The sequence below is a fragment of the Peromyscus maniculatus genome, chromosome 7 (genome assembly GCF_049852395.1).
Source record: "Peromyscus maniculatus bairdii isolate BWxNUB_F1_BW_parent chromosome 7, HU_Pman_BW_mat_3.1, whole genome shotgun sequence".
Taxonomy (NCBI): Eukaryota; Metazoa; Chordata; class Mammalia; order Rodentia; family Cricetidae; genus Peromyscus; species Peromyscus maniculatus.
In genome coordinates this window covers 117141356-117169304 of record NC_134858.1, presented here as the reverse complement: position 1 = coordinate 117169304, position 27949 = coordinate 117141356, and the positions used below count along the sequence as shown (strand labels likewise).

Genomic DNA, 27949 nt, shown 5'->3' with positions numbered 1-27949 from the left:
CAGGGTCAACCACTGCCTTATCTTTATTGTAAAGCCACGGCATTTCTATCAGAGGCAAACACAAGGCCTCAAAGATTGCCCTCATACCGCTGCTTGAAAGACAGTAGCAGAGTGACAGATTGAGACAAGACCTTCTGCCTGGAGGCGACTGGACTGTCTATACTTAGGACAGCTCAAGACTCTGGAAGCCACAGCCAGAGAGCAGCACAGGAAGCCAGAAGACAGCTGCTCTTGCCACAGGGTAAGCTGGTTTGGACCTTGGCCCAGGCTCTCCCCACCTGTGGTGTGCTGGCCCGGCAGTACTCTCGGTACACACCTATCCCGTCCCGTGTGACCCCGGAGGGAACCCCAGGCTCCGGTCAAGCCCACGGAGAACTTCCCTCACTGTTCTCTCCTTCCCGAGGCTGGCATCCAAGTGTCTGCCTGAGCAGCCAGCAGAGACCCTTCTCAGCAAGCGGACCCTAGGACCAGGAATACCCCCAGATAGAGGTATATACTTGAGTCGAACCCCATCTAACCTCGTCTGAACTCTGAGGTGCCCTGGATGACTTCTGTAGACTACCAATGGGGAAGACACAAAGTTCCCTGAGCCTCAACCTTCCCCACATGTAAAATGGGCGAGTGGGTTTGCACAGAGGCTCGCTGTCAAGACAATGCAGACGAAGCATTGCATACAGAGCACACTGGAAAAAGCTTCAACACAGAAGGACGGACACCAGGGTCATGAGAGGAGAAGCAAGAAGTAAACCGTACAGTGTATTTGGACACGATAAGAGAGGAACTCTAAAAGCCACCTCCACCAATGCAGATCCTAGTGAAAGAAAACAACACTGAGTTTTGAGCGAGTGAGTCTCTGGAGGGATTTTCAGTCAGGATTCCATCATTTCTTGAAAATCAATCTGTAGTCAGGCATGTTGGCAACGCCTTTAATCCTAGCACTCAGGAGGCAGAGCCAGGTGGATCTCTGTGAGTTTGAGGCCAGCCAGAGGGAGATCCAGACAGACACCAAAACTACACAGAGAAACCCTGTCTCAAAAAACCAAAAACAAAAAAGAAAAAAAGAAAACCAATCTGCTAAAACACAAGCGCCTGGAGGGGCGTGCCTGCGCCTGTTCACTATGGGTGACAGCTCACACCCGCCCGCACTAGGACAGCTTTCCCAGCTGTGTGTCCGCCTGCTCCTTAGCTTTCAGTTCCTCTAGCTTCTTCCCATAGCGACTCAGGAAGTAATCGTCAGGTTCCACACCCGAGCTCTTCAAAGTTTCCAGGACCTTCTCCAGTCTGGCCACAGAACGGGCTCCGTCAATCTTCCTGGTGCTCAGGTACAGAGTGAACTCCTGGAAACCTAGGAGCTTACAGGTGTCCACAGAGCAAATATTCCGGATGTTGCTGGTTCTGTCCAGACGGGGGAAAAACACCAGACCTGACATCTTCTCTAGGTCCTGGAGGCTCACCTGGAACTCAGTTAACTGGGACTGGAACCCAATGGCTGTATTTGGCACCACAAAGGCTCCCAGTGCCAGTGGTTCAGTAGATTCTGGGCTTCTGCGAGCCAGAATCACCTTGTAAAGGTGTGAGGGGACTGCCACGTTGTCCTCACCGATCACCTAAAAACAAAACAGCCCAATTAGTGTCAACAGTTTCCAAAGTTTTGTTCCCACAACTCCTTAGACGCATTACCAGAAAAGGTCTGTAAACAGCCTCAGTGTACCCAGCGCATCACAGTCCAACTGCTAAGGAAAACAACAGGGAATAAAGGCACAGGTCAGAAAGCAAGAGGCGCTCTCGGGAAGAAGCTACAGCGACGTGGTGAGCTAAGGTTGGTTGGTGGCTATCACTCTGATTTCTACAGCTTTCACCTCTGTATTTGGCGCTGTGTTTATTTAATAAGACTGTTTAGAAATTCGCCTACAAGAGAGTCAAACAAAGATGAATATCGGGCAGGCCAGTTCGAACCAGTCTTAAAATAATGCTACCTCAAAGAGCAGGACAGAGGAGGAAGAGTGCCGCAAGCATGCACTAAATTTTCAGTGGGAAAAAGCTGTCATTTTCTCTTCGTCTCATAATCAGAGCTTTTGATGCTCTACACAGTAGAAATCAAAACAGCTGGCTTCAACATCCTCAGCTCTCACAGTAAAAATGGCCCTGGTTTAGCAAACTCACCAGTACCCAGATATCCATCAATGGAACTTTCTAGATCACTTCGATCGCGGCTCACTTTTTCTAATTAAGCACGTGCAACTGCTTTTGCTTAGTTTCAAATGCTCCTGGACCATCAAACATTGAACTTCTAAATTATGCTGTCAAATCAGACACTTTGGAAAGGTAGCCACACAATGAGAAAAGGAGAAAACAAATTGGCTGCATAAGCTGGCCGTACTAATTATGAAGCCTCTTTCCTCTGATACACTTAAAAGCCTCATCTGTCACCTAAAATACAAAAGCTGAATGTCCCCGATAAAATGACACTAGCCAAAGGAGCAGGCCTGCAGTGTGCCTCTGGGCCCTGCCTTCGGTCAGCAGGTCTCCTCTGGTCAGGCAGCTCTGGCTGCAGGCTCCCTGTCCAAGTAAGGCAGCGAGATCAGAGCCAACAAAGGGGTCTTTTCTGATTTTTAAAAACTCCTATCCACACTGCACACAGCCTAGAACTAACTCCATGGCCATCTACTGTCTGTCACACATTGCCACAACCAACTACAGGACTTCAGGGAAGACCCAACCACAGGAATGACATCTACAACAACTGTCTTTGAGCATACTGAAAATGGTTGGTTGGGGCTTAGTACGGAGCGAGGTTTATGAAACTACACTGTCCACAGGTTCAAAATTCTTATCCCCAAGAGTGGCTTACGCAACCAGGGCAAGCGAGCTCGCTAAAGTTCACACCAGGTTCACCAATCCCCGGTAGATGATACTAGCGAAGCTCAGGGCTCCTGAACCTGGCACTGACCCTCCAGCACAGCATAAACTGGGTGTGATGGAGTAGGCTGTAATCCTAGCATTCAGGTGAAGACAAGAGGATCAGAAGTTCAAGGTCACCTTTGGCTGTACCCTTAGGGAGCTCAAGACAAGCCTGGACTCTGTATCTCATTTTAAAAGGAAAAGGGAGGGACACCAGTAAGTCTGCTCTTGAGCAAAGTACTATCTGAAGGGGAACCCAATACCCACAGCTTTCCTTATACACAGAATGTGGCAAGAGGCTGAAAGATGACGGGTAATAACAACACGGGGGTCTGGGGACTAGAACCAAGGGCACAGCAACTCTGGAGTCATATTCACAAAGAGGTGTAAGTTGAAATGAGCTTCTAATGCTTTACAGTGGCTGGGGACCCAGGGGTAAGCAAACCCTTGGTGCCACCTGGTGGGCTTTCCATAGCACTGCAACCCAGCACAAGACCCTCCGGCTCCCTGGAGAGCCTTCTACAGTCACTTCTCCATTTCTACCTCAAGGCTCCTTGTCCACAAACAAAAAGCTGCTTTCAAAAATATTTAACTGGCCATGTTCACTGGCTGCCAACCAGAACTTCTAATTGAGTTCCTTAAATTCCAGCAAAAGGTGTAAGTGTTTGACATTTTACATTTCATGGCTTTACTTCATGGAAATGTGCCGTTTCTATACTTTTTGGGTTTTTTTAAACTCACGCTAGCTGAAGGACCTCAGGGATGCCGAGCACCCCTCTATCACTCAGCTACATCTCAATCCTTGCCACTGTTCCTATTCAGAGCTGGAACATGAGACTCTTCTAGTCATGACCTTCCCTATAAGTAACTAGAAAATTAAATCAACTCATCATCTTGTCCGAGTCAGTCTACTTTGTTCTCAGCACATCTAAAAGAGACCATGCCTGTTTGGAAATTCAAAACCCACTGTTTCTTCCTTAAATTTGAGGCTTATAGCCTGGTGGTGGTAGCACATGCCTTTAATCCCAGCACCCGGGAGGCAGAGGCAGGTGGTCTCTGAGTTTGAGGCCAGCCTGGTCTAAAGAGTGAGTTCCAGGACAGCTAGGGAGGGCTACACAGAAAGAAAAGAAAAAAAAAAAAAAACCTGTCTCAAAATAAAAAATAAACAAAACAACAATAAAAAAATTGAGACATAAGTAATCTTAAAATAATTTTGGATTCTCTTCCTTATAGGTAACTCAGCAATACATGTAAGCTTTTCTTACTTTGAGAAAATGTTCCTAGAATGTACAAGGCTCAGTAGACTAGACTTCTACTCAGGTTCCACTTTGCCATAAGCTACAACTCAGCCTCCTTTCTTCCTGTACACACAGTACCAGCGATCCCCAAATGCCCTCACAGAACTGTTATGACAGACTGACATGCTAGTTTGATGATGATGGAGGAGGAGGAGGAGGAGGAGGAGGAGGAGGAGGAGGAGGAGGAGGAGGAGGAGGAGAAGAAGAAGAAGAAGAAGAAGAAGAAGGCGGCATAAGCCTTTAATCCCAGCACATGGGAGGCAAAGGCAGGGGGATTACTGTGAGTCTGAGTTTGAAGCCACCCAGTGCTATGAGACCCTGTATCCAAAGAGACAGAGACAGAGACACAGACAGAGGGGGGTAAAGGAGAGTATGATGTGGTTGATATATTGTGCACCCCAATAAACTTATCTAGGGGGTCAGAGAACAGAAGAGCCATAATATTAAACATAGAGGATAGGCAGTGGTAGCACACGCCTTTAATCCTAGTATTCCAGAGGCAGAGATCTGTCTGGATCTCTGTGAGTTCAAGGCCACACTGGAAACAGCCAGGCACGGTGACTCACGCCTTTAATCCCAGGAAGTGATGGCAGAAAGCAGAAAGGTATATAAGGCGTGAAAACCAGGAACTAGACCTGGTTAAGCTTTTGCCTGGTTAAGCTTTCAGGCTATGAGTTGCAGTTCAGCTGAGATCCATTTTGGATGAAGACTCAGAGACTTCCAGTCTGAGGAAACAAGGTCAGCTGAGGAACTGGCAAAGAGAGGAAGCTGTGGTTTGTTCTGCTTCTCTGATCTTTCAGCGTTCACCCCAATACCTGGCTCAGGTTTGTTTTCATTAATAAGACCTTTTGAGATTCGTGCTCCAGTGTGATGGTGCATAGTTATAATTCCAGAACCTTGAGAAGTAGAGGCAGGAGGATCAGGGGTTCAAGGACAGCCTGGGCTACAAGGGACACTGCTCATAACAGTAACAAAAAAGATTTCAAAATCCCCAAGACCTATAAAAACTATTTTTTATGGTGGATGTCATTCAAAAGACAGGTTTTGCGGAGGGATAGTGGGAAAACATGGGCTCCAGCAAGATTAGACCAGTTACAGGTCAGCAGCAGGCTCAGAAAGAGAAATCCAGGTGAACATAAATGACTGTGGACGAAGGGTTTCTATATGGCTTAACACGAATCACGCTTTTAATATCAGTACATCAGCAACAAACCTTTTCACAAAAGACTTGGATAAAAATGTTTCACAGAGGAGATCACTGCTGCTATTAAAATGCTCAGGAACCTTGAACTCTTGTCAAGGATAACAAAAACTGGAAATCAACCAACTGGAAATGACCAGAAAATACAACACACAGAACAGATGTACAATGGACTCACATGTAAGTTGGTTATTTCCTACATACTGCCTGGAGCTTGCTTCCTTCCTTCTAAGAGACTATCTAACAACTTATCCCTGTCACAACCACAAAGTGCACCCCGCCCCCCCAGTTCCAGAAGAAGTTGGCAAGACACAATACAGGTTTAGCCCGCTATGTGTAATGTCGTCTAGTTATTATGTCTTGACTAAAGTTCTTAGGATAAATGTACTTAATGACACCACCCCAATAAGAAAGAAAGAAAGGCAGTCACACCAAAAGGAAGACTGCCAGGACACATCAAGAGACTGAGCCCTTAAAATGCCAATCACAAGAACGAAAGAAAGAAAGAAAAAGATGGTAGTTTGGAAGACATGGCCTCCATCCACACTTAGGAGACAGAAGGGACAGCGAGGAGACACGGGGAAGGAAGTCGACAGGAATGGTGGGAGTCTTGTGTCAGCAGAAGCCAGCGGCCATCTGCTGGTGAAGCAGCTCAAACCAAACACAGCCTCCACCCGCTGGGCAACTGCTCCGGGCAGGGGGCAGATATGTAAATGAACAAAGTTTCCCTAGACTTCCCGATTCCTGGGGCAGATTTCCGATTTCCTCTCTCCCTACGAGTAACTGGACTGAGGCTCCCGAGTGAAGGGCAGGCTGTTACTGCTCACGTACCACCTCTCATCAGGTCATTTACAATGTTCAAATCTTCAGGTATGTTTCACATCTCTCTTGGAGTGGACGCATCAGAGAAAGCGCATGGATGGCCTCAGCTACACAAGGGTGACCCTGATTCAAGCTGTCAGAGGGTTCACTTCTGATAACATCACTGCTACTAATCCTCCCCGAGGCTCACACGTACTCAAGTTCTAGGGTGCTGTGATCCACTCCCCCAGATTCTAGTGGACATTTCTGCCTGGCTGTAAGGAACCCTCTCGGCCCATTTTCTGTTATTTCTGCATGCTAGCAGATACTCCCGGCCTCTACCCACAGCGTCTTCCATTACCAATGGCCTCATGCTCTCAGTGCAGGAACTTGGTCTTCCCTTTGCCACAGACCTTTGAGAGCCTCAAAGGACAATGCTGACTGAGCATCAAGTGTGCAGACAGACAGATCCAGGTCTGGATCTCCCCTTTTCAATCACCAGCTGTATGACCTGGGCTTGACCCCTACAATCCTGTTTCCTTGTGTGTAAAAGAACAACTGCTATGTGTGGTAAGGGCTGTGGTGAGGACGGAGTGACGGCATGCTGAAAGGTACCTACACGATGCACAGTGTAAGTGCTGGCCCTCACTGAATGCCAGCATGCTTGCTTCACTTCTCCAAAGCTGACGTGCATGCGTGCTCCACTGCCTGCCCAGCAAACCTAGGTGTCCCCACGTTGGGTCGGTACGGTCTCCTGACGTAGCGTATGGCTGAAAACAAGCAGGAATCTAAAGTGGCCGTGTGACTCAGAATCGCCATGCCTAACTGCCAACTGCTCCGAGTTGCTAGCTCCTTCTCATCGTGTTGGTGACTGCGGTGATGCTGCTACCTGGGACGAAGGGTTTACTGCTGCTTGTTCAGAGAAGAATTCCCAGGACCATCGTGTTACAAGAAAGCATCGGCAAAGGTCAGTTTGGAAAAGTTTGGCAAGACAAATGGTGGGGAGAAATTGCTGTGAAGATTTTCTCTTCTAGGGAAGAACATTCATGGTTCCGAGAGACAGACATTTATCAGATGGTGATTGTTCCAAACCACAGAGGAGGTACAAAAAAAAAAAAAAGTCTGCAGTGAACCATGACCACACTTAACAGTGACTTTGAAATCTTCAAAAAGACGACAGGACTCCACAATGATGATTCCACAAGGACTATGGTAAAGCCATTAAGCTGATTAACACCACCAAAAGATCGACTTTGGACTACAAACTGCTTAAGACAATTTGAGATGTGTGGTGGTATTGTGTTCCCCGAAATATTGTGCACCCTAATAAACTTATCTGGGGTCAGAGACAGAACAGCCACAATATTAAACATAGATAGGCAGTAGTAGCACACGCTTTTAATCCCAGCACTTGGGAGGCAGAGCTAGGCAGAAATCCATCTGTTCAAGGATACAGCCAAGCATGGTGACTCACGCCTTTAATCCCAGAAAGCGAGCCTTTAATCCCAGGGACTGATGGTAGAAGGCAGAAAGATATATAAGGCGTGAGGACCAGGAACTAGAAGCATTTGGCTGGTTAAGCATTTGGCTGGTTAAGCTTTTAGATTTTGAGCAGCACAGTTCAGCTGAGACCTATTCTGGATGAGGACTCAGAAGCCTCCAGTCTGAGGAAACAAGACCAGCTGAGGATCCGACGAGGTGAGGTTAGCTGTGGCTTGTTCTAGCTCTCTGATTTTCCAGTGTTCACCCCAATAACTGGCCTCAAGTTTGATTTTATTAATAAGACTCTTTAAGACTCCTGCTACAGAGATGGCTAGCTGAGATGATCCAGCCTGACAGACTACTTGAACAAGGACTTGAGACAAGCCCTGCACTTTCTCATTATGCAGTGACTGGGCAAATGATACAGGACTTGACAGTTAACCCAAAAAATTTATTTTCAGGATTCCTTAAAGATGTCTTCACCCCTAGAAAGCAGGAAATAATCTTAAGAAAAACGACACCCACATTCCCAAGAGGTGGGATGGGAGGTTTTTGGTCGTTTGAGTTATAGATATTGTCATTGTTTATGATGGTTGGTTACAAGTTAATTGTTAATGGTCAGGAAAAAAGCTGAACATGGAGATTAGATTCTGAGTTTTTGTTTAAAAAAGAAAAAAAGAGAATATAAATTTGAGGTAGATCATTGAAATCTACTCTGAGAAAAAAGATAATAATATGATAAATGGGTAGATCACTGAATCTACTCTAAAAAGAAAAAGGGGAAGATATAAAAATGACAAAAGGTAGATTACTGAATCAATTATGAAAAGAAAAAATACTTCTAAAAAGGAACTACTTGTTTTAAATAAGTAATGAAAAATTTTCATCTGAGTTTATCAAATGTTACTGGACTGGACATTGTTAATATATAATGGAGTTTTTCTTCTGAATCTGTCAAATGTTAATGGACTAGACATCGTTAATGTAATCTTGACTGTGTATATTGTATATACTTACTGGATATAATTTTTCTTGTATTAGTTATAAGCTTTTTTAAAATTTTAGACAAAAAAAGGGGAAGTGTGGTGGTATTGTGTTCCCCAAAATATTGTGTACCCTAATAAACTTATTTGGGGTCAGAGAACAGAAAAGCCACTAGATAATTAGGCTAGAAAATGTTGGCACACACGCCTTTAATCCTAGCACTCCAGAGGCAGAAATCCATGTGTTCAAGGATACAGCCAAGCATGGTGACTCACGCCTTTAAGGCAGAAAGCAGAAAGCAGAAAGGTATATAAGGCATGAGGACCAGAAACTAGAAGCATTTGGCTGGTTAAGCTTTAGGCTTTCGAGCACAGTTCAGCTGAGAGCCATTGGGATATGAGGACACAGAAGTTTCCAGTCTGAGGAAACAAGACCAGCTGAGAAGTTGGCCAGGTGAGGTTAGCTGTGGCTTGTTCTGTCTCTCTGATCTTCCAGTGTTCACCCTAATAACTGGCCTCAGATTTGATTTTATTAATAAGAACTTTTTAAGATTCCTGCTACACCCCCTTGAAGACAGAGCACACATTTCATTCACACTGTTCCTTCAGAGGTCTGGCTGCTCTCAAAGGGCTGTTCAATGTGTGTCCCCATCCAAATACCATGAAAGGACACCACTGGACCCACAGATGCCTGATTGGAATTGATGCTTATAAAAGGTCCCACATGCTAAAGAACTGTCTGAAGGTCTTACCTGGACATTCAGGTTTCTGCAACCAGGCCCCAGCCCTTTATCTCTTCTGCCTCTTCTACACAGATGTACTACTTACTGTTTCTCAGCACAGGCTGCCTCTCCCCACCCCACCCCACCTCTCCCCCCTCCCAGCCTCACCGTCCCTCAGATGCACTTTCTTTAGTGAAATTCCAAGCTTACACAGGCATCTATGTGTACACACAAATACATTTTTTCCCCAGTTAAATCCTTTTTGTTGTTGTTTTTTTTCCTTTTATTGGAAATTATTGCTAGGCGGTGGTGGTCCACTCCGTCAATCCCAGAACTGGGCAGGCAGAGACAACTGAATCTGAGTTTGAGGCCAACCTGGTCTACAGAGTAAGTTCCAAGATAGCCAAGGCTATGCAGAGAAAGTCTGTCTAAAAAGGAAAGAAAAGAAAGACAGACAAAGGAAGAGGGCTGGAAAGATGGCTCAAAGGTCTTCAGTTCAATTCCCAGCAACCACATGGTGGCTCACAACTACCTATAAAGAGATCTGGTGCCCTCTTCTGGCCTGCAGGCAGAACACTGTATACATAATAAATAAATCTTGGGGTGGGGGGAGAAGGAAGATAGAAATTTTTTTTCTCACATAACATATTCTGATTATGGTTTCCTCTCCCTCTTCTCCTCCCTCCCCTCACATTCAGATCTACCTTCTTTCTGACTCTCATTAGAAAACAAACAGGCGGGGCTGGAGGGATGGCTCAGCAGTTAAAAGCACTGGCTGCTCATCCAGAGGTCCTGAGTTCAATTCCCAGCAACCACATGGCGGTTCACAACATGTAATGAGATCTGGCGCCTTCTCCTGGCCTGCAGGCAGAACACTGTGTATATAATAAATAAATAAATCTTAAAAAAGAGAAAAGAAGCAGGCCTCTAAGGAACAATATAAGATAAAACAAAACTAGCACACTGGACTAGGGCTGTCTTAGTTGGGTTTGTACTGCTGGGAAGAGATGAGGGCACCTCTTATAAGGAAAACATTTCACTGGGGCTGGCTCACAGTTCAGAGTTTAGTCCATTATGGTCATGATGGCAAGAATGGTGGCATGCAGGCAGACATGGCGCTGGAGAGGTAGCTGCGAGTTCTACATCTGGATCCAGACAGCAGGAAAGGAGAGTTACTCACACTGGGCCTAGCTTTAGCATCCTAGACCTCAAAGCCCGCCCCCAATGACACACTTCCTCCAATAACGCAATACCTACTCCAGCAAGGCCACATCTACTAATAGTGCCACTCCCGTGAGCCTAGGGGGTCATTTTCTTTCAAACCACCACAAGGACAAAACCAACAGAAGGGAAAGAGCCAAGAAAAGGCACAAGAAACAGACACAGATGCAAAGACCATTCATTAGCACACTTAGGAATCCCATCAAAACACAAAACTGGAAGATGTACTACATACACAAAGGACTTGTAGGGTTAAAAAAAGAGAGAGAGAGAAATATATATGAATAAAATAAAGAAATAAGACTAATTTTTTAAAAAGCCCACACTCGACATTAGGAGGCAGGGAATCCTCAACATGCAGTAGAGTTGGTTATTGGTTGACCACACTGCTGGGCCTGCAGCCTGTTTCCCAGTGAAACTCCCTTGGATAAAACTATTTTTATTTGCATGTGGTTATCAATTGAAGATACCTCCTGGGTTAGGGATGGGGCCAACTAAATTCTTAAAATAGCAAAAGTTTCTTTTCCTAATTTAATTACTAAGAGACGGTATCTTGGGTTTAAATGTTTAAATGTTTAGTTGGAGTCAAGTTTGACCTGGAAAATAACACCCAAACTAGCTAAACCTACATTACTATAGAGAAATCTACTAGTGAAAATAAGAACATTAAGTCAGAAGTCATGAGGCAGGTCTCTGAGGAAGATAAAAACTAGACAACTAGAGGACCAAGTCTTGTCAACACTCAACTTCTGTATATATACATGACATATGACAGTGACCAGGGCTCACACAGTCCCTTCCCAAAAAACACAGCAAAGAAAGGCCTTCCAAACAGTGAGCACTAAAGGTAGAGAATTTCGCCCTACTCTTTGGGGCTCTCTCCACCCACTATAAAAAGCTAAAAATAAATGTGGTAAACACACATTACAAGCCAAACAGCAGAGAGAATACTCAAGAGTCAACTTGTCATGCAGACCTCAGAAGCAGGGCTCCTGGAGAAGTAGTATGCCACAAAAGCAATGGCCTTGTTCTGACTCAAGGATGAAGCTAACACTCTCTAAAGGAACACTTCTCAAACCCTATGGTCCATGTCAAATTCCCTAGAGAGAGCTCGTCAGGCATGTAAATTCTGGAACACATTCCTAGAGTTTTAGGATTAGCAAAGAGTAGAAAGTTTACCTACATTGCCTCTTCTAGAAACAGGCTGAACCCTAACATAACACAAGAGAGAATATAAGAAAAGGGGCTTGGGGAACTTAAGACTAAGGAGACCTACGCTAAATGTAATAAAAACACACAATAACTAAGACTGCTCGTGAGTTTGCCAGTGGTCCGTCACCACATTATCATTCCCCTTCAACTATGCTGTCAGCTTTGACCACCTCCCGCTTCTCCTCCGCCTCCTCCTGACTCTGATCATACTTTAGACCTCAGGCCTGACTGTACCAGGGTGCGGACCTCCAACGGCCCCTCCATCTACGCTCATGTAGCTATTCTAGCTCTAAGTCTAATGACTCCAAGCCGATCTAGACACCAAGCCTGTCCTCTGCGGTGCAAACTCACGCATCCTGCCTACTGGGCACCTCTGAGTGGTCATCAAATCTCAAAATGACAAAGCATAACCCCCAAAGTCTCTTCTCTGGTTGTTACCATCTCAGATGGAATGTGACTAGACTCCTTCCTCCTTCTCCACAGGAAGCCCCAGGAAGCCTTGCCTCCCCACCCCTTGCGCTGGAGTGGTTTTTCTCTCGAGTTCCACTAGCTGCTCGACCGTCAACTCCTATTTCCACTTGTTCTCACAAGCAGCTAGCCAAACTAGGCTTTGCAAATGTAAACCAGATTACACCACCCTCCTGATCAAAACCCTGCAGGAGCATCCTGTCTCCACACAGTCCAGGCTTCTTCCATCTGCCCCACCCCACCTCCTCCTCACCACCAGCTGCTGTCACACTGCAGAGCACCGCTCCCTGGACATCAACCTCGGCTTCTCTCTCACTTTAACTGCATTTCCACGCAGCTGTTACTTACCCCAGTGACCAACCCGACTTTTTCTCCCTCTCTCCTCCCCCATGACCCCTTACTATTCATTTTTCTATATGGCCCTTGTTTGCCTTTTTACTCTGAAGCACCTAAGAGCTATCCCAGGTATACACTAGACGCTTAATAAAAGTGTGCTCAACAGGGGCTGGAGAGATGGCTCAGAGGTTAAGAGCACTGACTGCTCTTCCAGGGGTCCTGAGTTCAACTCCTAGCAACCACATGGTGGCTCCCAACCATCTGTAATGAGATCTGGTGCCCTCTTCTGGCCTGCAGGAATATATGCAGACAGAACACTGTGTACATAATAAATAAATAAATCTTTAAAAAAAAAAAATGTGTGCTGAACAGCTTAGGCACATGGTGTACACTGCTGGGAGGCTACCACAGGAGGATTGCTTGACCTCAGAAATTCCAGAACAGCCTGGGCAACTCAGCAAAACTGTCTTTAAAGGTAAGTAAATAAATAAACATAATGAATGAAAGAAAAGGAGGAGAAAGCTGGGGGAGGAACAGAAAGTTAAAGGGATCCAAGAATAATATCTGAGAAAGCTACTGGTTTCTCTTTTTGAAAAGAGTGTGACATTGAGTGACCTGAACCATCAGAACTAGAAAGTGAAAGTGCATCACTACATTCTTAAAAACTGCAGCCTGGCTCCCTGCCACCTTCTCCCTCCACTCTGTGTCCTGTCCTTTGTTGTCACATGTGTATCTCAGGGAGCACAGGCCTGACACAGAATCCTCTCTCTTCCCACAGACCCAAACACACGACTTACACACGCAATACCGTGAACGCTGGTTTTGTTTTCGACAGACCTGAGAGTGCAATCTCAGGGGCCAACGGGGCTGGACAGGAATACGAAAGAGGGAGACGCCAGAGACTGCCGAAGCTAGGCCAAGAACGTGTGTTCTGGCAGGTGGTGGTGGTGGTGGTGGTGGTGGTGGTGGTGGTGGTGGTGGTGCCAAGCCTTTAATCCCGGCACTCGGGAGGCAGAGGCAGGTGGATCTCTGAGTTCGAGGCCAGCTTGGTCTACAGAGTGAGTTCCAGGATAGCCAAGGCTACACAGAGAAACCCTGTCTTGAAAAAACAAACGAACAAAAAAGACCACTAGGCTCCATAAATTAACAGAGACATGGAATGATACAGGCTCAGAAGCCCAGAAAAGGACCTGAGACAAATAAAACTTTAAGGTAAAAACAAATACCAAGACCATCACTCAAAATACACCCTTCAGGAAGCTGACCCTGACTGACCTCACGAATCTGATCACTGTGAGGAGAGCTGCCGGGTCTCTAGAAACTCTTCAGGCTACTTGACCACACTGAACATCATCCACTGATAAACGAACAGCCAAGTCACACCGCTGATAGTATCACATGTTCCAGCGTAACGAAAACTGAGAACGGAGGGAGACACAGCATCTTTGTTTTTTCAATTCTGAATTTCAAACAGACTTTGTAAATGCTCTAAGAACTCCACTATTTACCTATACCTACCAACTGTTAACATTTTCCTTGATTTCTTTATCATTCTCTTTTCTGTTGTCCCTAAACTTATTTAAACTAAGTCACAGACCCACTCCTTGATCCTCCAGGATGTACTGTCTTCTTACAGAGGCATTCACTTACACAGTCACAGACCAATTACCAAACCAGGAAATTGAGTACAATCATCCCGTCTCCAAACGTCAAATGTAGCCAGCTGACCCATTACTCAGCAGCCTTGTTTTCTGCCTCTAAGGCCACAGTGCAAGTTCTGTCTTCATCTCAGTTACTAAAGGTCGGCGGCTGGTTCCCCAACCTGTGTTCGGACACGGCCTCTCTCTTTGATAAAGCCTCCCCTGGGCTCCGCCCGCCCTTTCCACACAATGGGACTGAATGTTATGCATTTCTGCAGAGGTATCTTTCCTCCTCCATACAGCACACCACAAGTAAGTGCCACTGCTAGAGATACTAACCTTGGTCACTTGGTTAGAAAGGTAAAGTCATCATTTCTCACCTTTTTGATCATTAAATGACTTATGAGGAGGTGAGTGCACCCCTGTTCCTCACAGAACCCTGCCCACACTCTGCCACCAACTGATGATTCCTGCTTGAGTCACTTGTTACTGTAATGGCTGCAGAATGCTCCTTACAGCTTCCACTCCTGCCAATTCCCTGGCTGACATCAGTCAGGAAGGTCCCCTGCAACCCGTGTATTTACCCACCAGTGGTATTCTGACCTAACCCCGCAGGGCTACACTCCACTTGGCTTTCACATTCAGTCAGATATGGTGAGTGGGAGCTCCTTCCAGCTCCTTCCTGTATCTCTCCGACAGGTCTGTCTGAGCACTGCCTTGCCTGGGGACGAGATGTTCCACTTTTGTGCTTTCCCTACACAGACTACTCTGGAGGGAACCAGCCGCTTCTCTAAAGTGCTGGGGCCATTTAGCAAGAGGTGATTTCTAGAAAATAAGATCTGCCTGTGGCTAAAAGCCTGTATCACTGCTTCTAAGCCCTCTAGGGACAAAGTAGGTCACACACTTTTATAAGCTGTAGTTTAGAAAATCATATCCAGCAAGAAAAGCAGTAGATAAAATGTGCATTTTTCACTATTGCATTTGAACAACACAGGTAACAGAAACATCATGCCAATATATATACATACATATATGGGTTTGGTTTTTTATCTTTTCGGGTGTTGTCTTGGTTTGGGGAGGAGGATTGTTATATTAGGTTTTTGGGTTTTTTGAGAACAAACCTAAAGCTGGGTGGGTAGAAAGGGGGTCTGGAAGGACTTGGGGGAGAAAAGGCTATGATCAAAATATATTTAAATTTAAAAACTGTTTTAAATAATAAATATAATTAAGAAAGAAAAAAATTACATAAGACACCGAATTAAGAGTCAATTTTGCCAGGCGGTGGTGGTGCACACCTTTAACCCCAGCACTCGGGAGGCAGAGCCAGGAGGATCTCTGTGAGTTCGAGGCCAGCCTGGGCTACCAAGTGAGTTCCAGGAAAGGTGCAAAGCTACACAGAGAGACCCTGTCTCGAAAAACAAAAAAAAAGTCAATTTTTCCTTTTATAGTGAGTAAAATTTTATTACACAGCAAGCTATTTACAGAAATCTCTCAATTTCACAAAACAAAACACAAGTAAAACTGTAAGTTAACCATTTCCGGTGGTTTACAGTCACCAGACTTTTTGGTGGTTGAGAGTAAGAGGTTCCAGGCAAAGCCAAAAATTAATACATCAAAATAATTAATTACATCAAAACCAAAAACAACAGGCAGCTCTCCGCGTTTGGTTCTAAGATTTTTTTTTTTTTTTTAATTTTTTTATTTTTCTGAGACAGGGTTTCTGTGTACTCCTGGCTGTCCTGGAACTCACTCTGTAGCCCAGGCTGTTCTTGAACTCAGAGATCCACCTCCCTCTGCCTCCTGAGTGCTGGGATTAAAGCCATGTGCTCCACCAACACTTGGCAAATTCTAAGATTATTTAAAAAAAAAAAAAAAACCTAAAATTAAATTAGCAATTTGGCCAGAAGAGAAATCTGAAACGAATTAGTCTTAAGGAACAAATTCTGCCCTCCTTCCCCACCACTCAGAAGGACTGGACATCATAACCAGAAGTCCCCGGCAAGGACAGTGAAGCAGGCTGTCCTGGGAATCTGTTGAAAGCATCAGGTTGTATCAGGAATCTTAAAAGTTCTTATTAATAAAATCAAATCTGAGGCCAGTTATTGGGATGAACACTGGAAGATCAGAGAGACAGAACAAGCCATAGCTAACCTCACCTAGCCAACTTCTCAGCTGGTCTTGTTTCCCCAGACTAGAAGCTTCTGTGTCCTCATCCCAATGGCTCTCAGCTGAACTGCTGCTTGAAAGCCTAAAGCTTAACCAGCCAAATGCTTCTAGTTTCTGGTCCTCATGCCTTATATATCTTTCTGCTTTCTACCACCACTCCCTGGGATTAAAGGCTCGCTTTCTGGGATTAAAGGCATGAGTCACCATGCTTGACTGTATCCTTGAACACATGGATTTCTGCCTCTGGAATGCTAGGATTAAAGGCGTGTGCTACCACTGCCTATCCTTAGTATCTAGTGGCTTTTCTGTTCTCTGACCCCAAATAAGTTTATTAGGGTACACAATATTTTGGGGAACACAATACCACCACATCAGGTGCTGACACCGCAGGGCACATCTGGTCTAGACAGAATAACAGCCCGTAACCTAGCCAGCATTCACTAAACACCTGCTCTATTCCCTCCAAACACTCCACCTCTTGCCCTGCCCTGTGTGGACTACGCAGGACCTCACAATCTCCATGAAGAGATCCAGTCACACTGGGTTGGTAGGACACTCAGCCTGCTAATGCACTACTGTAAACATGCTCCAGAATTCCCCAACACTGAGCCTTCCGCAGCAGTACTTACAGTCTTTCATGTCTCTAACATCACTAAAATCTCTCATACACTTAGCCTGTTTTCTGCTCTCCGTAAGTATTCCAGCGTCTTGAACATTAAAGAAAGAAAGAAAAAAGAAACTTTAACACAATAGGATGTTGAATGTCTTCCTTTAACTGTAAACATCTTCAAGTCAATGACTGTTTTTTATTGTATCCTCTATACCTATAATCCCAACAGGTGCCCAGTAAATAATGCTGAATAAATGAAATTAAAAACAGAGCATCGAATGAGATTATGAGTTCATGGAACAACATAAGCTTGAATGTTACAAGTCCCTACCTGGTAACTAACTGTTTTCTTTCCATCACTTCTAGTATGAGGTAAGGTTAACGGTCCTGATACTATCCAAACATCTTCAAATCTCTCCGTCAGCTCACGACAATACATTTCTATTCTGAAAAACAAATCAAAATATGTTACATGTTCACAGGCATACATGTAAGAAAGCAGCAAGTCACCCAGTCCCTAGGAAAGACACCAAGATCTCATTGAAGAAATTAACTTAGGGATGCCCATAGTGGCACACACCTGTAGTCCCGGCACCAAGGAGGCAGAAGCAATTAGATCTCTGGGAGTTCAAGGTTAATCTGGTCTACAAAGAGTTTCAGACCAGCCAGGGCTACATAGTGAGACCCTGTCTAAAAAAAATTTTAAAGCCAGTAGGTGGTAGTACACATCTTTAATCCCAGCACTCAGGAAGCAGAGGCAGGCGAATCTCTCAGTTCAAGGCCAGCCTGGTCTACAAAGCGAGTTCCAGAACAGCCAGGGCTACACAGAGAAACCCTGTCTGGAAAAACAAAAAACAAACAACGAAAAAAATTTAAAGCAGTCTTTTGAACTTCAAACTATTAAAACACACACACACACACACACATCAGATCCGGCATGATGACGCACACCTTTAATCCCAGCACCCAGGAGGCAGAGACAGGAGGATCTGTATAGGTCTGTATAGGTGAGAGACCAGTCTCATCTACATAGTGAGTTCCAGGCCAGCCAAGGCTACGCAGTATCACAACTGTAGCTTTGCAAGCTCATCCCATCTGAAGCTGAAGGTAAGATTTACACTGAAACGTTTCTCAGACCGTCTTCTGCACTTACCTGTAAAAGTCAAATGCTAAACTGCAATTCCCTAAGTGATGGCAATTTCTAGAACACGTATCATCAAAGACTGCTGGAACCAAACAGTCATTCCATTTTCACTCGGCACCAGAATGTATCTCTCCTAAAAGGCTGAAGACACTAGGAGCACGGACTCCCTTACTAGCTCAACACAATGAACTCTTGGGTTCTGGCCGCCCCATGCGGCAGCTGTCCTAGTGGAAACCATCTACAGGGCTAGGGGCAGAGACAACACAACCCTCCACATGGTAGTGACATGCACTCATTATACTGCACTTGGACATCTAAAGGAGAGGCAACACCAGCCACCATGCCTCTGAGTTTCTTCCACAGTGCAGATGCCCAGTTCCAAGGTAAGTTCTCCTCCTTACAAAGAGCTCCCTTGAGAAAAGAAAATGTAAAAGGTTCCCATAGGTGTGCAATCAGCAAACACAACATGGAAGGGGTAAGAAAAACACCCCAGAGCTTTAACAAGCTGGAAGGAAAAGCTTTACAGGGAGTGCAAAGGTCCATGAGTTAAATCTGAACCTTAATTGGGTCCCAACAGCAACAAGACCCTCAGGGGAATGAACACTGTAAACCTGGTGCTAAAGAGTTACTGTTAATGTTTTAAGTACAATAGTATTGTGGGTTACATTTAAAACAACTCTTTCCTCCTAAAAATACAATTTATAGGAGGCTGGTAACTAGTGAAGTCTTTACAGATTCCTCTCACGGTTTTTATGTGTCTGTTTGCACACACGCACATTGGTGCGGGTGCCAGAAGCCAGGAGAGGTGTTGGAACCCCTGGAGCTGGAACAACAGGCAGCTGTGGGCTAGCTGGTGCGGATGCTGAGAACCAAACTCCGGCCCTTCGCAAGAGCAACATAAACTCTTGACCCCTGAGCCGCCTCTCTGGCCGCTGGGCTTTTAAGTATAGGGCATTTTCTTAATGTTTATTTTTTAAAATTTGTCTTTTATGTGTGTGTTACCTGCATGTACGTAAGTGTACACGTGAGACCCTGAAGAGGACACTGGTTCCATGGTGATACAGAGAGTTGTGAGTCACCACGGTGATGCTGGAAACTGAACTCAGACCCTGTAGCAGAGCAAGCAGTGCTCCAAGTGCTCCATCTCCCCAGGTCTGTTTTGTTTTTGGTGGAAGGGATGGAAGCCATGGCCCCTGCCCACGTGAAGCAAGTAGTCTACCAAGGAGCACACCCGTAGCCTGATTCGGAACCATAAAATATTATACAGGAAAAGCACACTGCCCAAAACCACCTCAGCCAGTGCTGGCCTCAGATGCCTAGGGAGACAACGTGACAGAACTCAACCATGTCCAAAGAAAGCAGAAGGCACAGCCGTTTGTTTCTACCACTAACATGGTAAATGGCTGTGTGGAACTGTACATGCCAAACTGTGCTCCTGCAAAGCTCAGAAAGAGGCAGGTGTGGTGCTGCACACCCGTCACCCCAGAACCTTCGAGGCTAAGGAAGGAGAATCCCAAGTTGGAGGCCAGCCTTGGACCTGATGGTGCCCTGCAAAGAGCTCAGGCACAAAGTGCCTTCCCTGGACAGGTTACTATCCCTCAGTTACTATCAGGAATATTCATTTCAGTAGCTTCTCTCAAAACCTGAAAAGCAGAAGCAAATGATCAAAGAGGCAGGCTATCTTCTGAAGGCTGTTCTCCCAAATACACCAAAGAGACTGGCCCTTCAGCCAGGAGAGCATCTGAAGAGCAAGAGACAGCACATACATGCCAACAGTCTGCGTCACCACCCACCACCCACACCTACCTATTCCAATAGCCAGAGTTATTGTCGAAATTCTGAGGCACGATGTTAGAAAGGTAAAAGGTTTCTGCCATGGCTTTCTGTGAAAAAAATGAAAACACGTGTTATTCCAGCATGCCTTCCCTTCTGAAGCCCCACAAGCAGATGCAGACAGCCCCATATTAACACCTACAGGTCTACTCATCAGTGCTGGAATCCGCTCACATCAGGCAATCATGCTATCACCCATCTACAGCCCCAACCCAATAATACTTATTTAGATAAACCCAGACATAAATATCCCAAGACAGAAAACTCTGTCATTATGCAAAATAACTCCAGGGCCAGTGAACTCGCTCAGCAGGTAAAAGTGCTTGCCCCACAGGCTTGCTGCCCCTAATCTGTTGCCCAGAACTGATATAAAGGTGACAGGAAGGAACCCACAAAGTTGTCCTCGGGCTTCCACATACAATCCATGCACACACCTAATACACACAAAATAATTTTAATTAAAAAAAAAGGACTAACCCTGCCTTAAAAAAAATTAATTTTTAAAAAGACTATAAGCTGGGTACATGGCCCATGCCTATCACCCCAGCGCTTCAGAGGGGAAAGCCGGGGATCAGGAACTCAAGGTCATCCTAAGCCACATAACGGGCTCTAGGACTGCCTGTACCACATGAGTGTCTCCACTAACAGTAACAACAACAGTAACAGAAAATAAGAACTATAATGTAAGTAGTTCAGTGTGTCTGGCTTTTCTTGCCATTTATAACATCCAAAAGCATGTTTATATGCTCCAAGGACTAAAAGCCTCCAAAGAAAGCTTGAGAGTCAATTCTGGCTTTAAGCCTCTGGAGGAAAAGCCAACTCTCAGGGATTTTATTGATTTTATTGAAGAGGTATGGAAAACAACAAAACATTTCGTTCAAAAGTGGCAGAGAAACACCCTCTTCTCCCCGTTTCCAGCCACCATACACTCGCTCACTTGGCAAGTCTGATCGACACACACAGGTCTGCTCCAATGTCTGTAGCCAGCAGCTGCCATCACCAGGCCCATGTCGTCAAGCGTGGTTCTGGCCTGGCAGCCACTGGACCGGATGGACTGTCACTTAGCTTCAACTTGGCTACAACTCTCAAACTTTTCAAACTGAAAATGCGTTCGCATCTGGGGTGTGGCTAGGTGGTAAAATGTCAGTTTATATGCACAAGTTAAAATTAAACGTGAAGAAACAGAAAAACAAGTAGCTTCAGTTCCTAGTGGCTGTTCAGCCCCCTTCACATTTAGAATTTAGTTCTTAGAGGCAAGAGACAGACAGACACGGACATTCTCAAGCTTTATAAGTTGGTTCCTAGATCATCAGCCACACATCCTCATCCTCTCGAAAGTATTCCTACACTGGAAAACTTGTTATTTCCTGCTGGGGCCATGTGTCCTCGTGACCAGCCACTTCCAACATAGTCCTCATTGAGAGCACTGAAGGTCGAAGGGACACTGGGATCAGGCTTGAATTTACAATGTTTTCTGTCTGCGTCACCTGAAGGAAAACACACAAAATGGTTATCTATGGGTCCTCTGAGGCAGGCAAGTTGGCTACTGCGGGAAGGCATCACTTCAAGCAGCTGGCATTAGGGACCACATGCATGTCTCAAGTTCCTAAAACAGTTTAGATACTTCATCTGAGCAAGGCTTGGTCTAGGACAGGATGCTTCTCATACAGTGAAGCTATCGCTCACATTCTGACTCTGGCCTTTCCAGTTCAAGTAAACCACCCTGGACAGAACTCAGCTGAAAACAAGGAGGTAGCAAGGGGCACAGAGAGCTCCACACCAAACAAACGTGTACAAGAACCATCAGGTAACCACAGCGGCTGACAGCATGCACAATACCTGCACCAGATCAAACCAGACAGAACCCAACAGAGGGGAGGGGCCACAAGCCCCACTTCTCACGGAGGAGCCACTGGCAACTGAGGGCTCCTGGGAGAGGGAGTCAGTTTGCTTCAAGAATCTGCCTGAGGGGTTACCCATGCGCCAGTAGATGATCTGACACCCAGGCACAAACTGGCAGCACTACGTGGACTGGGGGGAGGTTTAAAAAAAAAAAAAACTACACCTGAAACAAGGAGGGAATAGTGGTGAGAGGGACGAAACCGAAGGAGACGGGTATGGGGTGGACATATCAAAACCCATTATGTGCACACAGGAAATCCTCCAACAATAAAAAACAGGCCCCTAGCCGGGCAGCGGTAACACATGCCTTTAATCCTAGCACTAGCACTTGGAAGGCAGAAGCAGGTGGATCTCTGAGTTCAAGGCCAGCCTGGTCTACACAGTGAGTTCCAGGGCTACACAGAGAAACCCTGTCTCAAAAAAAAAAAAAGCCCCTTGTATATTGTTTTACAAAATTATATTCTGACAAATTTACTTGTACTGAATTAATGAATAAAGGGAGAAAGATGCTTTTGTCTGCCTAGTGCCTCTTAAACCGTGACAAAATAAACATCTAAGGTAGGAGCTCCACTCAGAACACCTCAGATTTCTGAACAGGACAAGTGTTTGAATGTAAGTGGTGCTTTGAGTGAGAAGGCCTCCACAGGTGCGTAGATCTGCATGCTTAGTCCCCATTGGTGGGCTGAGGATTAGGAGGTGTGGCCTTGCTGGAGTGGGTGTGACCTCACTGGAGTAGGTGGGTCACTGGGAGTGGGCTGAGGTTTCAAAATCTCATGCTAGGCCCAGCATGAGATCTCTCTACCTGTGGATCAGGATGTAGCTCTCAGCTACTTCTCCAGCACCATGCCTGCATGCTTCCAGCCACTCTCCCCATGAGGATAGCAGACTCAATTAAAAGCTTTCTTTTGTAAGAGTTGCCTTGGTCATGGTGTCTCTTTACAGCATGGGAACAGTGACTGAGACACAGTGTTTATAAGCAACTGAGTTAGCTGTACTTTACCTCCTCAAAACTACCCAACTCACGGGTTTACAATGGAAAAAGCATTGCTTTCCTCATACCTATCTCAAAAGGATCACAATAGCAGGATAAAGTTAATAAAATTAAAATTCTTCCATTATTTTAACTTATTAAGCTTGATTATAAATCAAATGGATTTATGGGACACAAAGGTACAGTTAAAGGCTACAGATACAGCCAAGTAAGGATTTGATGCCAAGTGTGAGGACCTGAGTTTGGAGCCCCAGAGTCCATGTAAAGCCAGATATGGTAACACACATCTGTAATCCCAGCTCCTAGAGCAAGATACAAAGTGGAGACAGGAGAATCTCCAGAAGCTGGAGGCAAGTTAGCCTGGGAAACAGGAACAAACAGGAGACCTTGTTTCTAATGAGGTGAAAATGGGAAAACTAACTCTGAGGTTGTCCTCCGCCCTGCACACACACACACACACACACAGTGTACCAGTGCAGGTCCACCCTGCACACACAGTGGTCCGGTGCAGGTCCACCCTGCGCGCGCACACACACACACACACACACACACACACACACACACACACACACACACACAGAGAGTGGTCTGGTGCAGGTCCACCCTGCACACACACACACAGTGAACTGGTGCAGGTCCACCCTGGAGATTCATGACACATATGCACACACACACACACACACACACACACACACACACACAGAGAGAGAGAGAGAGAGAGTGGTCTGGTGCAGGTCCACACTGCACACACACACACACACACACACACACACACACACACACACACACACACAGTGAACTGGTGCAGGTCCACCCTGGAGATTCATGACACATATGCACACACTCACAAAACTTAGGATCAATTTTCAACTTCTACAATAGTTTCCTCTTGAACGAGGACATTCTAAGGTCCCTGCTACGCTACTGGGTTTGTTTAGTCCTGGAAAGGTATACGCTCATCCTGATATCAGCATTTTAATCCTCACAGACAGCACACTTTCTTATCATTTTTCGTGTGTGTGTGTGTGTGTGTGTGTGTGTGTGTGTGTGTGTGTGTGTGTTCTCTTCTGTTTTCATGAGAGCTCCGAGACTCAGACTCAGACTCAGGTCAGGTCGGCCTGTGCGAGTACCTTCACCAATTGAGCAATCTGGCCAGCCTCACAGCACACATTTTAAAGTGAAGGAGAGATAATATACAGACCTTACATTCAATGATAAATCACAAAATAGGGATGAAACTACCATGGTAAGTGGGATGCAGTGGGGCATCCTGGTAATCCGAGTACTTGGTAGATGTAAAAGCCTCAGGAGTCCAGGGTTATCCTCAGCTAGGTAGATCAATAAACTGAGGCTAGCCTGGTCTAGCCTGTTTTTTTTTTTAAAAAAAAAAAAAAACTATAGCAGAAAAAAAATACTATCATTAAAATAGTAAAAAGTTACTGTACTATCAATTTATTTTAGCTATTTATTTTTCTGAGGCAGGCTCACAGTATAGCCCTAGCTGGCTGAGAACTCATTTCTATAGAGGCTGACCTTGAATCCTAGGCACACCTGCCACTCCTAAAATTGAAGCTGTGCACCACCATACCCAGCAACACAATTTTTAAAGACTACCCCAAGTCAGGTGTGGTAGCATGCGCTTTAATCCCAGCATTCAAGAGGTCTCTGAGAGTTCAAGGCCAGCCAGGGATACATAATGAGACCCTGTCATGGAAAAATAAAAAAACTATCACAACTTACAGAGAAAGAATAGTTCACAAAATACCACCTCTGACAATAAATACAGTAAAATCAGCTATTTGACTGGGAAAGCATAACAACGATCAACACAGGCAAAGGCTGGGAGACCTGATACTCAATGATGGCAGCAGAAACTGAAATAGATCTACTTAGAAGCCAGTTTGACATTCATTATCAAGATCTGGTGATGTTAATTGAAGAATCTTCCAAGCCATGGAGGATATATGAACAGACTTCACACCCACGTCACAGCTGCAGACCACGTCACTTTGGCCTCCCTTTTGAGTGCACCAAGTGTTCTCACATCGGGACTTCCAAAGACACAACTGCTTCTCTCTGCCAAGAATGCTCTTCTCCCATCACTCTCCAGTCCACTTTGTCAGAGAAGCAGAGTCAGCTCCTGCAGCCACCTCTAGCACATTCTCACTGTCCCTTAACAGTGCTATCCTAACCTGCAGTCAATTCTTCCAGAAACGTCACTAGTAATCTTTATTAGATGCTCATAATTATTTGACAGGGCAACCTGATTCCCCTGTTAAACTGCACAGGTGGTGCACACTCAGGAAGCAGAGGCAGGAGGATCTCTGTGAGTTTGAGGCCAGCCTGGCCTACAGAGTGAGTTCCAGAACAGGTAGGGCTGTTCACAGAGAAACCCTGTCTCAAGAAAAGCTAAAATAAATAAATAGATATGGAAATAAGTAATAAAAAGTGAAATAAATAAAATGCTACAGGACTACAGACTACCCACTCTAGCCTTGGCTATACCTCACAGCTTGGCATCACTATGCAAGTACCACTTAGTAGGCGTTCAAACAAAACCTGTTGAGGTAACAATGATGCTCGCTGCATCAATATTTATGATGGAGCCTTGAAACTCAAGTGTTGAAATAGAGATGTTCCCAGTCCCTGAAACAGCTAGCTGGGAAGGATCTTGGTACTCCTTCAATACTAAGCTTGATCCGTTTAATAAGAGAGCAAAATAAACATCATTTTCTATGTGCTGGGAGGTGAAAAGACTGAAAATATTATCAACAGTCCCCTTATTCTAAACTTGGAAACCCTTTCACCAGTACCTGAACTTTGTTGCAACCACCTACCTACGATCTTGTCCTTGGATATATGTTCAAGGACCCATCTGGGCACCCGTTTTGCCTGGTCATAAGACAAGGCATGATTAGTGTAACGCCTGGTCTCTGTTCCAGTTAAAGGAAATCCAAACTGTTCCAAGACTATTTTTTCTGCAGATTCTGAGAAAGAAAAAGAAAAAAAAAGGGGTGGTGGTGGTGAATAAAAACAAGTAATTAGTAACTCTTATTAAGAACAAAAGATCAAAGACGACAGTGATATCTAAAAGCAAATGGCCCAAAGGTCTCTCCAGGGAGTGTGGTTCCCAGTGCTGGGGATAGAAGGGTCTAATCAAACAGACCTCATTTTTTGCAATTATTTATTAAGTCAAAGAAAACAGTTAAGCAAAATCCTCCTCTGCCTACATTCTGCTGTGTATTCACAATAAGCTTCAACTCCAGGGTGTGCATTTGGTTTAGGTGCTGGGGAATGAACTCAGGGTCTCACCCACGCCAGGCAAGAATCCCAACAGGGCCACGTTCCCAATCCTTTTACTTTTTACTTTGAAACAGAGTCTCACTACATTTCTCAAGCTAACTGAACTCACTCTGTGACCCAGGCGGGCCTTGAACTTTCGCTCCTCCTACTTCTACCCACCAAGTTGACAGGTATGTGCTGCCACACTCAGTCACAACGTAAAGAAAGGCCTGGCGTGCAGGGTGCAGGCAGAGCACAGCTCAGCAACGGCTGTGCACACACTAGAGGCCCTCGCTTCATTCCTGGTACCAAACAGAAATACGGACCGGATCTTACTAGTTCTCCAAATCTGTCTGCACCTCAAACCGTAAGGAGACCGCAAAGGAAAGCATCATGCCGCTGCAGCTATCAGTCATTGATAAAACTGGATGGGAAAGGGTCTTCATACTTAAGGAGACAAAAATGGCCATAATTTTAGTTTCTCATCATCACAGCATCTCATCTGCCAGGCTAAGTATTCATTTTAGTTATCCTAAAGACCATAATTCCATGAGTGGGAGCACACACCTGTTACTCCAACAAGTTTGATGCCTGGCTGGGTCACAATGAGACCTTGACTCAAAAAAAACAAAAACCACTCAAACCATCCCTCACTAACACTCCCCAATGTTTTAACACAAGGGAAGACTGATATAGGTAGGTATGCTGCAGGAAGGCTGGGAAACTGGTATTTTCTCCTATTGGAAAAAAACCAAGCACACGCTCCACAGTGAGCCAGGTACCAGTCGCCCCTTCCTCCCCATGCCTTCCCAAGCACCATCGCCGGGGTATTCCTCTGGCACAATGCAAGTACCAAAGAAGCAGGTGGTCGAGCATGTCCTGGAATGCGATGGGCCTGCAGGTGCCCTGGGAACGTAAGGATTTACATGCTTGGAAAACTGGGTAGGAGACAGCCTTCATGGAAACTCCCTCACACATACTTGCTGGGATGGTTGATGTCAATTTGACAGAATCGAGAATCACCTGAGAGACAGGCCTCTGGGTATGCCCATGGGGGGTGGATCATGGCTGTGTGCACAGGCGCGGGAACCCGCGGCTTAACTGTGGGCGGGGCCGTTCCCGGGCTGGGAATCCCACTCTGTGAGGATGGGAGAAGAGGGGGCCGGGCAGCAGCATGCCTTCCTCCCTGTCTCCCGACTGTGGGAGCAATGCGGCCAGCGGCTTCGAGCTCCTTCCTCGCCATGATGGGCTGCACCTCGAACTGGAGCTAAAGCAAGCCCTTCCCTGAAGCTGCTTTCGTCGGGTCCTGGTGTGTGTGTGTTTGTTTTTTGTCACAGCAACAGGAAAAGAAACTAAGACACTTACTGAAGGCCAATTCTGTACCAGGCACTGTGCTGCACCTAAGGTGGAGAACAAACAGAGTCTCAGCTCGAGGTGGAGCTACGGACGGCAGGCGGTGACTGGCGAGCCCGCAGAGCGAGGGGAAGACTTGGCGGGCAGAAGGGGCGGGTGGGGCCGAGGCCCGGGGATGGAGCCCGCCCGCAGACTCACCGTGCGGGGATCCCGCGTCCCGGCTCCGGAGGATCTGCAGCGCCGTCAGCCCAGCTCCCGCGGCGCCCACGACAGCCCCGGCCAGGAAGCCATTCAGAAACCGCCGCGAGCCCCTGAGGCGGGAAGCGAAGCTCTTTGCAGCCATAACTACAGAGACGCCAGCGCGTTGCCTCTGCCGCGCATGCGCACACCGAGGGCCCGAAGC

The 27949-nt window shown here is 45.8% G+C and overlaps 1 protein-coding gene across 1 annotated transcript; it reads right to left on the bottom strand.

Moving 5' to 3' along the window:
- Exog (exo/endonuclease G) lies at positions 1-27927 on the bottom strand. Its single transcript, XM_076577340.1, is given in 8 exon segments — positions 1-1607; positions 17373-17487; positions 19992-20068; positions 21366-21505; positions 25749-25898; positions 27559-27593; positions 27745-27896; positions 27898-27927. Coding segments are annotated over 8 exon segments (1161 nt in total). The 3' UTR covers positions 1-1145.
- Between the last annotated feature and the right edge of the window lie 22 nt (positions 27928-27949).